This window comes from Dryobates pubescens, chromosome 4 (genome assembly GCF_014839835.1).
Source record: "Dryobates pubescens isolate bDryPub1 chromosome 4, bDryPub1.pri, whole genome shotgun sequence".
In the NCBI taxonomy this organism is placed as follows: domain Eukaryota; kingdom Metazoa; phylum Chordata; class Aves; order Piciformes; family Picidae; genus Dryobates; species Dryobates pubescens.
In genome coordinates this window covers 36,997,014-37,009,915 of record NC_071615.1, presented here as the reverse complement: position 1 = coordinate 37,009,915, position 12,902 = coordinate 36,997,014, and the positions used below count along the sequence as shown (strand labels likewise).

Below are 12,902 nucleotides of genomic sequence, written 5' to 3'. Positions count from 1 at the left end.
TTCCAGATATCAGCTGTACACAGAAAATCTTTCAAATGCCGTCATGTGTTACCACTTTAAATGCAATCTTTGGAGAACTGATGATCTTTCTTAATTAATTTTATTTTCATGATGTGGGATATAACAGTTTCCTTATCTGCTTGATAACATTAACAACAAGAAATCTTTACATTTTGATACACAACCAAACCTGTGTTTTTGCCTGCTTTTTATATTGTTGTTAGTCACATGACAGTAACACTCACAAGTCTGAGTCATGCTTCGTGCTGGTACTGGACAAAGTATCTAAGAAAAGTAATTTCCTATGCAAGCATTTCTGGTGCAGTCCCCCCAGACAGGAGTCTGAGGGTGGTAAGCTGGAGTCAGGAGTGAAACCAGCAGCCCAGCTGAAGTGCATGTACACTAATGCTCACAGTATGGGTAACAAACAAGAGGAGCTGGAAGCCTTGTTACAGCAGGAAAGTGATGATGTAGTTGCCATCACAGAAATGTGGTGGGATGACTCACATGACTGGAGCACTGTAATTGGTGGCTACAGGCTCTTCAGGAGAGACAGGTGAAGGAGAAGGTGTGGAGGGGTAGCCCTGTACATCAGGGAGGCTCTAGACACCATGGAACTAGAGATTAAGGATGATCAAGTTGAGTGCTTGTGGGTGAGAATTAGCCAACAAGGCTGACAGTGTGGCCAGCAGGAGCAGGGAGGTCATTGTGCCCCTGTACTCAGCACTGGTTAGGCCACACCTTGAGTCCTGTGTCCAGTTCTGGGCCCCTCAGTTTAGGAAAGATGTTGAGTTGCTGGAAAATGTCCAGAGAAGGGCAACAAAGCTGGGGAGGGGTTTGGAGCACAAGCCCTATGAGGAGAGGCTGAGAGAGCTGGGGTTGCTTAGCCTGGAGAAGAGGAGGCTCAGGGGAGACTTTATTGCTGTCTACAACTACCTGAAGGGAGATTATAGCCAGGAGGGGGTAGGTCTCTTCTCCCAGGCAACCAGCACCAGAACAAGAGGACACAGTCTCAAGCTGTGCCAGGGGAGGTTTAGGCTGGATGTTAGGAAGAAGTTCTACACAGAAAGAGTGATTGGCCATTGGAATGTGCTGCCCAGGGAGGTGGTGGAGTCACCATCACTGGAGGTGTTTAGGAAGAGACTGGGTGGATTACTTGGTGCCACGGGTTACTTGATTAGATGGTGTTGGGTGATAGGTTTTCCAACCTGGTAAATGCAATTCAATTCTTTTTTCTTTTCTTTTCTTTTCTTTTCTTTTCTTTTTTTCTTTTCTTTTCTTTTCTTTTCTTTTCTTTTCTTTTCTTTTCTTTTCTTTTCTTTTCTTTTCTTTTCTTTTCTTTTCTTTTCTTTTCTTTTCTTTTCTTTTCTTTTCTTTTCTTTTCTTTTCTTTTCTTTTCTTTTCTTTTCTTTTCTTTTTTCTTTTCTTTTCTCTTTTCTTTTCTTTTCTTTTCTCTTTTCTTTTCTTTTCTTTTCTTTTCTTTTCTTTTCTTTTCTTTTCTTTTCTTTTCTTTTCTTTTCTTTTCTTTTCTTTTCTTTTCTTTTCTTTTCTTTTCTTTTCTTTTCTTTTTTTCTTTCTCTTCTCTTCTCTTCTCTTCTCTTCTCTTCTCTTCTCTTCTCTTCTCTTCTCTTCTCTTCTCTTCTCTTCTCTTCTCTTCTCTTCTCTTCTCTTCTCCTTTTCTATTCTATTCATTCAGACTCCAGTGAGATCAGGCAAAAATGAGTTTTATATGCATAAGGGAGCTAAGATGAAGAAGGACTTTATGATTTATCCCAGGCCATATGGTTGATACACAGCAAGGCAAACTTTCAGCCCAGGTCACTTCAAACACTGGAGCACTGGATGAAGCTCAGTGTTACCAGGAAATCAACCTGACTCCTAACTAAATTTTGCACAACAGATGGGCTACAGCCATTATGAGGTTATTGGAAACAGCTGTTTTGTCCATTAACTACATTAGGCTCACTCCACAAGCAGTGTGCACAGCCATTATAGTTAGCATCCAGGACACATCTGTTCTATTCTGTATATATCCAGTAAGTGCAGGAGACCATGGGGCCTCCATGTGTGCAGTGTACCCTTCTATGTTGTTGGGTGAAGGAGGAAGGGGCCTACTTAGCCATAAAAGCCATTAAACATGAGTATGGTCTGCTGATGAGTATGGCTGCTGCTAGTGGTAACATTAAATCTTGTCATCAGACCTCTTGAAAAATGAATGTTCTCTGTGTAGATGGCCAGTGCTATGAATACAAGTGGATGGCTAGCCCGTGGAAAGGATCTTCTCGAACCGTGTGGTGCCAAAGGTCAGATGGTTTAAATGTCACAGGTAACTACTACTCTTTTTATATACACACAAAACCCTGGAAAACAGATGGATAAAGTCTTTTTCAAACAAATGAATTTGATGTATGAATCAAAGTGCTGTTGTCTTGAATCATCATGTTTTTGCATCTTACAAATGCCTTTTCTTTCTTTCTGCAGAATTCTGCATCCTGTAATGCTTTCAATAAATATCAATATTATCTTTTGTACTGGAACAGGGATGTTTAAATTGTTTGTTTGGCTTGTTGGTGGTTTTGTTGTTGTTGTTTGTTTGTTTTTGTTGTTGTTTTTTTTTTTTACCATAGACATCTTTACACTTCCAAATGTAGGGTTTCAGATTTCTACTCCAACAAGAAGTAGAACTTTTATGTATTAAAATTAATTTCAGTGACTATACAGAGGCAGAAAAAGATGCAAAGCACCATGAATTAAGAATGACTGAGGTCTCCAAATTTGTGAAGATCACTATGCTCTGCTAAGACCTCACCTGGAGTAATGCATCCAGCTCTGAGGCCCTCAACATAGGAATGACATTGACCCAATGGAGCAGGTGCAGAGGAGGGCCATGAAGATAATTGGGGGCTGTCCTCTGTTGCAAGGACAGGCTGAGGGACCTGGGGTTGTTCAGCCTGGAAAAGCAAATACTCTGAGCATACCTAATAGCAGCCTTCCAGTACCTGGAGGGGGTCTACAAAAAGGCTGGAGAGGGACTGTTTACAGTGGCCTGTAGGGATAGGAAAAGGGACAATAATTTGAAATTAGAGAGGAGTAGATTTAGATTGGATGTTAGGAACAAGTTCTTTACCATGAGGGTGGTGGAACACTGGAACAGTTTGCCCAGGGAGATAGTTGAGGCCCCATCCCTGGAGATATTCAAGGCAAGGCTTGACAAGGCTGTGAGCAACCTGATCTAGTTGGGGATGTCCCTGCTGACTGCAGGGGAGTTGGACTAGGTGGCCTTTTGAGGTCCCTTCCAACCAAAACCATTCTATGATTCTGTGATTCATATGAATTAATTTATAAGAATTAGGGATTCATTTATGAGAAGAGTTAAGCATTTTTCTTTTACGTAATTTTTATTCCAGCCCAAGCAATAGCAAAACAATCCCGGATATTATAAACACATCCTCAATGCCAGCCACTCTCAGGTCAAAACAATACTTTTTGATGATGGAGACTGTTGTGACAGCAGAAATAAAATATCTGTACCATTTTCACATGGGTTTGATTTGCTGAGTAACCCTCAGTCTCTTTTGCAAGTGTCACCTTGTTCTGTAAGAACATTAAAATGCATAATCTTCACAATGAATGCAGCGGGGCCTTATTTATGGACCTTGATTGCTTCCTGCCCAGCTAAGGTGCTTGTATGCTAAGTAAAACTCTAAGTAAGAATTCATATTAAGATTAATATATGACATTATCCACTAAAGGTCCTGCAGGATTTCAGAATAAATAATATTCTGACAATTATGGCTCTGAGATATTAAAATCAGAATATATTAATAAGTCAGAGTAAACCACATAAAAATAATGGATTGTTTTGGTGAGACTGAATACAGCAGTGTGATAAATTCCAGGAAAGTCAAGCGTACAAATGTGGTGTTGGCAGGATTTTTCCTGATGGGACTTCCCAGGCAGTCTAAACTCAAACCTACATTGTATCTCTTTTTGAAAGCTGTGGTAACTTTCTGATTTGAAATGAAGACTAGTGGAAAATTCCAGACAACATAATTATCAGCTTCTATGCAATGCAAAGCTACATTTTCCTATGTCCCTGAGAGTTTTTCATCAAAGCTCTTAAATATAATGTTCTGCCTGAAGTCTGCACTTGCGAGCCAAACTGGAATTTGCATCTGAATGTTTATTTGAAAGTGATTTGTGTAAAGCACAGTATTTAGGAGCACACACACGATTGGTTTAAGTAGAGGATACTTAATTTAATCTAGAACAAACCCATGTATTTGTCTCTAACATAGTGTATTTTCATTTGGACATGATCAATGTTTTGTTCTGAGTCCTGGCGGTGTTTTAAGGTCTTTATTTATGTACTTACTTGCATTATACTATTGTGCTGAATAGGTCTTTTCTACTTGAAGGTGTTGTTTCCCATGGGCGATGAGGCAACTCTTTCCTTCTGCAGCTTCCTTGGATGACTGATATTGTTTTACATAGATTCCCACAGGCATGTGATTTGTATGCTAGGATGTACATTTTTTCTTTCTGGGGGGTGGGGAAAACTTATGGCAAGCAGCAGGGTTTTCTTTGTTATTCATTGACCATCCTGTTAACACTTGGACTTACATAACCACATCTAACTGCATCTGCTATGGTTTTGACCAACCTCAGTTATCAGGATTTCATCATCATATCACACCAGAATAAAAATGTTATTAATGCTGAAGATACAAGATAAGCATCATCCTATAGCAGTATAAATTCTAAACTACATGATGCGTATCCCTCTTCTGTAAGCTAAGAGGAAACCCAGGTAAATTCAAACTGATTCTAAATGCATTTTAAAGTCCTTCTGGCTGAAATGATAGTGAAAGCCTGATTGTGTGTACTGGTCCATAACAATAACTACATAAAGCTGGAGAAGAGAGAACTAGGAATGTATAAAAAAGAAAAAAGATGGGAACCCACTGTACCTTCAGAATACCCTTCGCAGATAATACTTTCCTCCCAGAAGTCTTAGACTTGCATGAAGCTTGGCCTCATAAGAAAAAAAGCTGGAGTGTGCGTAAAAAGGATTATTGAGGAGCAGCATAAAACAAGTATCCATGTATAAACTGGATGAGTAGTTTGTTTTCAGTTTAACAGGCAAAGAAAAATATAAATCAAAATTAAGTTTTATTTTCTCTGTGGCCACAGTAAGTCTAAAGAAGGGACACACATCCAAAATCTCTTCCCTCAAGCATAACAAAACATTTAAACTGCTTTTTGGAGCAGTCCACCAAAGAAACAAAGGGTAAACCAAAAAGTTCACTTGCCAGTTATTAGTTCTCTAAAATGCACATGAATGCAAATGTATGTGCTGTATCTTTACTCTACCTATAAGACAACACCTGATACTAGTTATCCTTCACCTCAGAAAAAGAGGGCTCTTAAATTAAAATTAGCAATAAAATTGTAATCCATGACATCCTGCAGCAAGTAATGACATCAGTGACTTCATCAGTGGTGAGGTATTACCATGTCAAAATCTGATTTTCTGTCCTACAGGGGGCTGCTTAGTGATGCGCCAACCCGATGCTGACAGGTCATGTAACCCACCGTGCAGTCAACCCCACGCTTACTGCAGTGAGGTATGGGCAAAAACCACCCCCGTGAGTTACAAAGATTATGCCAACAGAAAGTATTTTCAGGGATTTTGCTAGTCATTCGTTTGTTAAAATCACCCTCAGACCTTTTTCCACTTTTCAATTAAATATTTCATAATTTCCATTGATGCATGGTACAAACTTGCATAGAAATAAATGAAGAGGTATGTTCAAGGCTAGCACTCGTCAAAACAGTCTTCTCTTCTGGTCATCCATGTTGTTATGCTTTATAGCTCACAGAAAACTGAATTTTCCTGCTACACAGTATAAAACACTTGTTCCCTACAGACTAGAACGTGCAGTTGTGAAGATGGATACACAGAAGTTATGTCCTCTGATGGCACACTCGAACAGTGCACTGTCATCCCAGTGGTGGTGATGCCCACCATGGAGGACAAAAAAGCAGATGTGAAAACCAGTCGAGCTGTCAACCCTACTCAGCCCTCCAGTAACCCGTCAGGACGAGGAAGGACCTGGTTTCTACAGCCTTTTGGGCCAGGTGAAGTCATGCAATGAGCAGTTCATAGTGCTAAGTACTGCTGCAGGGTCTGGCGTTTACAATTTCATGATGCCAAGGAAGAAAAGAAAACCCTTTGAGTGTTCTTTTAAGAAGACAGGCAGCTACCCTGCATGAAAAGAAAGGAAGAGACATAAGCAAAGCCCTAGCCTTCTTAGCTACTCCATCAATGTATTTAATGAAATCTTGCAGTACAGAAGATTTCTTTTTAATCCCTTCTATCTGTTAAAATTCAGCAAAGCAATTTGAAGTGTGGCTTTGGAAGGGAGTTGGCTGCAAAGGTGTAAGCCAGGATATTAGATTTTGCTGTGTTGACAGAGTAAAAAGGTAGCACTGAAGACTGTAGACAGCAAGAGCTGCTTAAAATTTGCAGCCATAGCATAAATTGCAGGAAAATAATCAGTGTAGATATGCTAATGCTTTTCTGCCATATCCATATTTAAACTAACTCATGTTGGACAAGAGCTAACCGTATTATTGATATTTAGTCTCCACAGGCAATATTTGCTTTTATGATGGACCATAATCTTTACAGCTAGGCAAGGACTTATGTGCAAGAGTGGCAAGAAATACAATGCAGTTATCCCATCAAAAATACTTTTATGAAGTCCATCATGTAATCAGATTTCAGGAAATATTTCTAGTACCATTAAGCACAGAGATAAATATAACTTTAATTGACAACGCACTTCCACAGAAAGAGCTATGATGTTTGTCCAAAATGTTAATTACATGAAGACAGCAATTGGTTAACTTAAGTGTCTTTTAAATCACATAGAGCTAAATATTCTAACACATTTGTGTCTTAGGGTGTTCATTTCTTTCTAAAACTTTTATGAGTGTTCTCAGTCTGAGATTTGAAACCAGTATCTTGACATGCATAATCCATAAAACAGATGCAAATTGAGAACTGTAGCAATATTTCTAATAAGCAGATAAAATCATGTTCAGGTTAGAAATACTTATGTTAGATCTCTTTAGTCCTCCTAGTACTTGCTGTTATCTGTACTGTGATATTTGATACCTGCAATAAAATGGTCTTCATTCCAATTAGTTAAAATTTTAATCCACAATAAAAATAATAACAATTTTAAAAGATAATTAAGCTTGCCTGGTTTCCTTTTAAAGATAGCACCTTACTATATATCTTTTACTCATCTAGCTAAGGCCACCTGAAAATGCCAGAGGGTGTGTTGTAGCAGCCAGAGGGCCTTCAATAACCAAATATCAGACACTTTCAACTGTTTAGGAGCATGGAGCTCAGTCATGGGTTCAGAGCAAGAAAGCAGTTGAAAAAAATCCATGAAAATTCACTAGTTTCCCATAGCTCAGCTCAAATGAAAACAGCAATATTCAGTAAAGTAATACTTAATCCAGTGAAGGTATGAGCAAATGTGGATGGAAGTGAACATTTTGCATTTAAGATGAGCTTCAGGCTTGATTGGTTTAAACCCAGTATTGTGTATCTAATAGGAAGGTTTTGATTATTCCCTTCCTCACAGTTTCTAAGTCAAGATTTAAAATAGTCCTTTCACTATCCAGCAAATTACATTGCAGTTCAGAAAGCAGAGCATTAGAACTGTTCTCCTCAAGTGTCTATGCTAATGTATGATGAGTTTGAAATGCCAGTGCCCCCAGTATCCTTGTATGCTTGGAAATCCTCTGTCCAGGGAAAATTCAGAAAGCCTGAGTTAGATGCCTGTAGTTTCACAATATGAATGACCTCATTAACAGACTTCCCTGCTTTGACAAAGTGAATAAATCCCTATACAGGGCAATGCCAGTCCTTTTTTCGAGGAGATAATACTATTTTAAAGAAAGCAATCCCAGAACAACCCCAAACCCCTTGCATTTACCAGTGGAAGGAAGCCAAAGAGAGAAGAAGCTAACCTGTTGAGCAGTACTGAAGTCATAATTCCTCTCATTCATATTATCACATCACCGGATATCTCAGGTTAAATCTACTGTTTGATCCATCTTTAACACATCAGTTATTTCAGATACATCTGTTAAAATTGTTTATTAGGTTGATTAATGTAATGAAGCTAAAATGTTTTGTATTTTTATATTAATTAGCCTTGAACAAGTTGTCCACATGACTGCAAGATTTCGCAGTATTAGAGGACAGAGAGTCTGAACTAAACTGCATAGCAATAGAGAGGCCTACTGGGAAAAAAGTAATTTTTTTTCTCCTTTTATTTTTTTCCCCCTGTTATTACATGGTAGAAACATCAACTGCATTGCTAATGCTTTCTGTTCTACAGAGGTATCAGGAAGCAATAATTGTTTGATCAGGAAAAAAACATCTGTGCTTGCTTACACTGAGCATTTCCCCTTGGAAATTAAATAAGTCAGCATTTTTAATGGAATTTTCATGGTCAGGGAAGTGCAAGAAAGTTAGCTAACCTCCTGTGAAAGAATGTTTTAATAAACTATTTAGAAATTTGCAAAAGGAATTAAAAGTAGTGAGTCAGACAGTGTGCACTGACCTTGGACTGTGACATGCTCATTTGAAGTTCAGAGCAAAACCCCACTGACAGGGGAGAAGTGAGTACATCTAGGATCAGGGCAAGCAGGAGAAGTAGGGCGTAAACCTCGGCCTGCAGGGACATCATGTCCAAAATTCAAGCTGCACAAGCTGCGTGGATTCCTTATTAACAACAGACAGTTCTATTTATGAGCACAGTGTCTTTTTGGAGGTATTTTTTCTTGTGCTGTGGGAGGAATTTTTTTTATAAAAGCAAAACTTGTACTTGGAGAAAAATTTGAAAGCTAATGACTTTATGCAGTAATGAAAGTTGTGTAAAGATATTTAAAGTTGTGCTGCTGGTATTAAAAACGGTAACATTAAATAGCAACAATAATGAAAGTAACAGGCAGATTGATTTACCAGAGCTGACAGCACAAATGAGTCCTGGGCTATCATGCTGCCCTGCAATCATGCTGAAGGATTGCCCTCTACCAGCAGGCTCAAGGCTGGTTGAGCTTCTGGAAGGTCTCACTTGCTGCCTGTCCCCCACATCTCAGCTTCATTTGGGTTATCCAGACTTCAGCTGAAAACCAGAACACAAGTACACAAGGTTGTTTAATCGCATTTACTCTTATTAAGATGAAAATTAATTGCTAGTGAATACATTTATTTTGGATTATAGAAGTATTTCTCTACTATATCAGAACTAATAATTCAACAAAACTAACTCAAACACTACTGACTAACATTCATTCCTTTTAGATGGGAGGCTGAAGACCTGGGTTTATGGTGTAGCTGCTGGTGCATTTGTTTTACTCATCTTTATTGTTTCTATGATCTATCTAGCCTGGTGAGTTCTTTAATTATTTACAAACAAGCAGTCCCACACAGACCATAATGCAAGCTTTTTCATATGCCACTGTAGAAACTGCAGGCACTTCTGGGAACTGCAGTGTGTGATTTTCCACGTCCTTTTGTCCAAGCTCAGGTTAGTGGACTGTGGTTATAGTCTAGATGATGGATAAACACATGCTCTCCTGAGGATAGAAGAACTTCTTACAAATATGGGGTAGCTTAGTATCTAGCTCATTATTCCTCAGTTGTCTCTTAAGAATGTACTGTGTCCAGGATTATTTCATTACCAAAACACAGAGAAATAGCAAGAAGGAAATGTAGTAATCAGGCAAGTCAAGGTTGGTATGTGGCAGGGTATAGAGACCCACAACCAGAAACAGTCTGGAAACTTTCTCATGTTTTTCATATCTGAATTAATATTTTGTTGAATAACCTTGGTGCATGTGAAAGCAAAGATATTTTTTGTGTATGTGTGTGTGAGATCAAGTCACATCTGAGAGTGCTCCTCTTGAAGTTTCCTAGGTCCTCTTTGAAATTTCTGATCCAAATGACTGTACAGATAGAAGGTGAGGGAAGTGTGATCATACACATTAGGCTGCTGGCTGTACTGCAGCAGTAGGCATCTGTGGGGCTTCTGCATTTATTTGGGTTTTAGTAAATCTCCAAAATCTCACTTATGTTTAAGTAAGATAAAAAACCCCAACTTTTATTTTTTGAGGAAAAGAAAATCCATTAGCATGCAAATCCACTGCAGATTCTTCAGAGTGGAATGTGTGGCCACTGCAATCCACTGTAACGACTGGTCTAGTAAAAGTGTAGATTTTGACAGCCTAAGTGGCATAGCTGGGATTTTGGACAAGACTGAGGATGCACAGGCCTGATTTAAAGAAATGCTTATATTGCACTCAAAAAAGAGGGCAAGTACTAAAGCATGGATAAACCTGCATTTTCCCTTGGCTTGGTAACTTTTGTAGAACTTTATCGAATGGATTGAAAATTTTAGTGGATTAAAATCTAATTCAAGGCAAGACTGGGAACAATTATAGCAAACAAGCCTATCCTTGCTGCTTATATCATATCATCTAGAATTAACTGTAGTCATCCTAGCAAGTATAATGAGATCAAACTAATCAAAAGATGGAACTATGGAAATCCTTGATGTGTCAAGACAGGTTAAGATTTGAGTCATATCATTTATAAAAAGCTGATTGCAGCTTTGATACATAACCAAATATTGCACTGCAGGCGCTGGGTTCTGAGAACTGACTGATTTTGTAGGACTACCTGCCAAGGATTTCATCAAGTCACAGAGTCGTAACAGCCTAGTTCTCAACAACCGGGCTTTGATTTAGACATTGCTTTGGGTTGATAAGAATATCTTCTTATTACTGATCCAAATGAAAGTTTTAGCCTTCTAGCTTTTACAAATGAACAAACAAATGCTTTACCCTAGAACACTCACCTTTTGTTTTAGACTGAGATCCATCTTTGCCTTGTTTCTAGTTTCTTGTTGTGTTTACAAATTATCTTATTGTTTCAGCAAAAAGCCAAAGAAGCCCCAGAGAAGGCAGAACAACCGCCTGAAACCCTTAACCTTGGCTTATGATGGAGACGCAGATATGTAAAGTATAACTTCTCATGGTGACAAATGGAATCTAAATTAATGGACTGAAATCAGAAGGTATCCAAAGCCACAGGGATTTTCTATGGAGTGGATTAAGTGTTTTGACTTTTCTCTTTTTTTTTGTAACTGCACCGTAGATAAAGAAGGATGGATTTCATAATGCCTACGGATACTCAAGGTATTATTGCTTTACTTTAGACCATCAGCACTGAGAAATCTGGCAGAAACACATTAATAGACACTGCAGTTGGAGATTTGTGGTCTTTCCTCAATCTTAGAAACTCTAAGAACCACTTCTGTCTCCAGAATACTGTAGCTGACATAGCGTTAACAGTTGGAAGCCCCTGCAACATTAACCAAGAATAATCAGTACGCATGAAGAGTTTGTACCAAGCTGACTATGACTCTTTATATTCAAGCATAACGTATACTCAGCTGAACCGTATGTATTACTCTCTCAGATTATATACTCGATACAGAGCATTTTAGTGCTTAGTACAGCATTACCTTTTAACTGGGATTAACCCACTGAGCAAGTTCAACAGTTTGCCAGTTGATGATAACTTGTGTTAACCTGCATTTCAGAGGGCAATGACTCACTTGCAAAATTCTGTCCTGTTATCACTCCAAAGTATAAAGACCTCGTATGTACATCCAGAAAGGAGGCATTCCAAGATTCAGTATTTTCTAGCTGTTGCTGTCTGGAAAAAGAATACCCATTGTAAATGTTACAAATATGTTTCTACTTTCTCTTACTCAAACGGTTGCCTGCATCTTTTTTGCTACATGTAAGGCAAATTTTTGCACTATATTAGTGCAGCATGATATGCACTTAACTAGTATTGCCATAGAAACTGCCTCTTTTCAGAAAGGATGATGATGATGATGTATCTTGTGCAAGGAGTGTCGGATAAAGAGGTCTTGAATCCTGAAGAGAGCAGCGTTCAGTTGGGACTGCAGCTGGATGAAATGGCTAAGGACGTGTACTGCAGACACCGTTCCTCGTCACCGTGGCCATTTGTAGTCTGTACCATGGCAGTAATACAAGTGTCTAGTTTCTTGCCCCATCTACCTATACTGGTATAGATTGTCCTGCTGGTTTCTAATTGTACTTTGAAGGCTGTTTATGACTAGATTTTTTATATTTGTTAACTTTGTTAGAAAAAAAAAAAGAAAAGAAAAAGAGAAGTGGTTGCCCTGTAATCTTGAGTGACATACATGCTTTCTGCAAAGTTCAAATACAATAAAAGGATTCTTCTTTTTTTTTTTTTTTTCCCCTTTTTCCCCTCCAATATTGCTGATGGTGCAATAATCAGAGCCCTTTTGTCTTTTCTAATTAGGATAATTGGATAGATTAATTATTCAGTTAGACTCGAGTGTACTGGCAAGTAAACAGCAAGATCAATAGTTCTGCCATCTTAATACTCATGACTTTTTTACAAACTCTGGCAGTATGAAAACTCACTGTTAACCTCTTCCATACTCATGGCTTTTCAGTGTTATGCTTCTGATAGGAAGCTCATTGATTTGCCACTGTATCTCCATGCCTGTTACTGATGCGATTCATGACCTGAGAAGGGTTATTCTCATCAAATGGCTTCTATGTGTAGCCTGAACATATAAGTGACTGTGCCACTATTAAGCAATACAAAACTTTATCAGATAACCTCTCAAAAATAAATTGTAATATAAAGTTAGATATTAGGTTCTCAGGTCTTTTTTATAACCTAAACCATTTCTGCCTACTCATCACAATAGTTTCTCAAGAAGCACCAGTTTTTGAACACTGAATAA

The 12,902-nt window shown here is 38.5% G+C and overlaps 1 protein-coding gene across 1 annotated transcript in view; it reads left to right on the top strand.

Annotated features, from left to right (window-relative positions):
• The window catches only part of THSD7A (thrombospondin type 1 domain containing 7A), a 240,960-nt gene extending 228,579 nt beyond the window's left edge, over window positions 1–12,381 (top strand). Inside the window, exons 25-29 of the mRNA XM_009898916.2 lie at window positions 2,231–2,326; window positions 5,545–5,627; window positions 5,931–6,141; window positions 9,392–9,479; window positions 11,025–12,381. Of these exons, the coding sequence (XP_009897218.2) occupies window positions 2,231–2,326; window positions 5,545–5,627; window positions 5,931–6,141; window positions 9,392–9,479; window positions 11,025–11,109 (563 nt within the window). The 3' untranslated portion in view covers window positions 11,110–12,381. The remainder of the gene's footprint in view (window positions 1–2,230; window positions 2,327–5,544; window positions 5,628–5,930; window positions 6,142–9,391; window positions 9,480–11,024) is intronic.
• The last annotated feature ends 521 nt before the right edge of the window (window positions 12,382–12,902 follow it).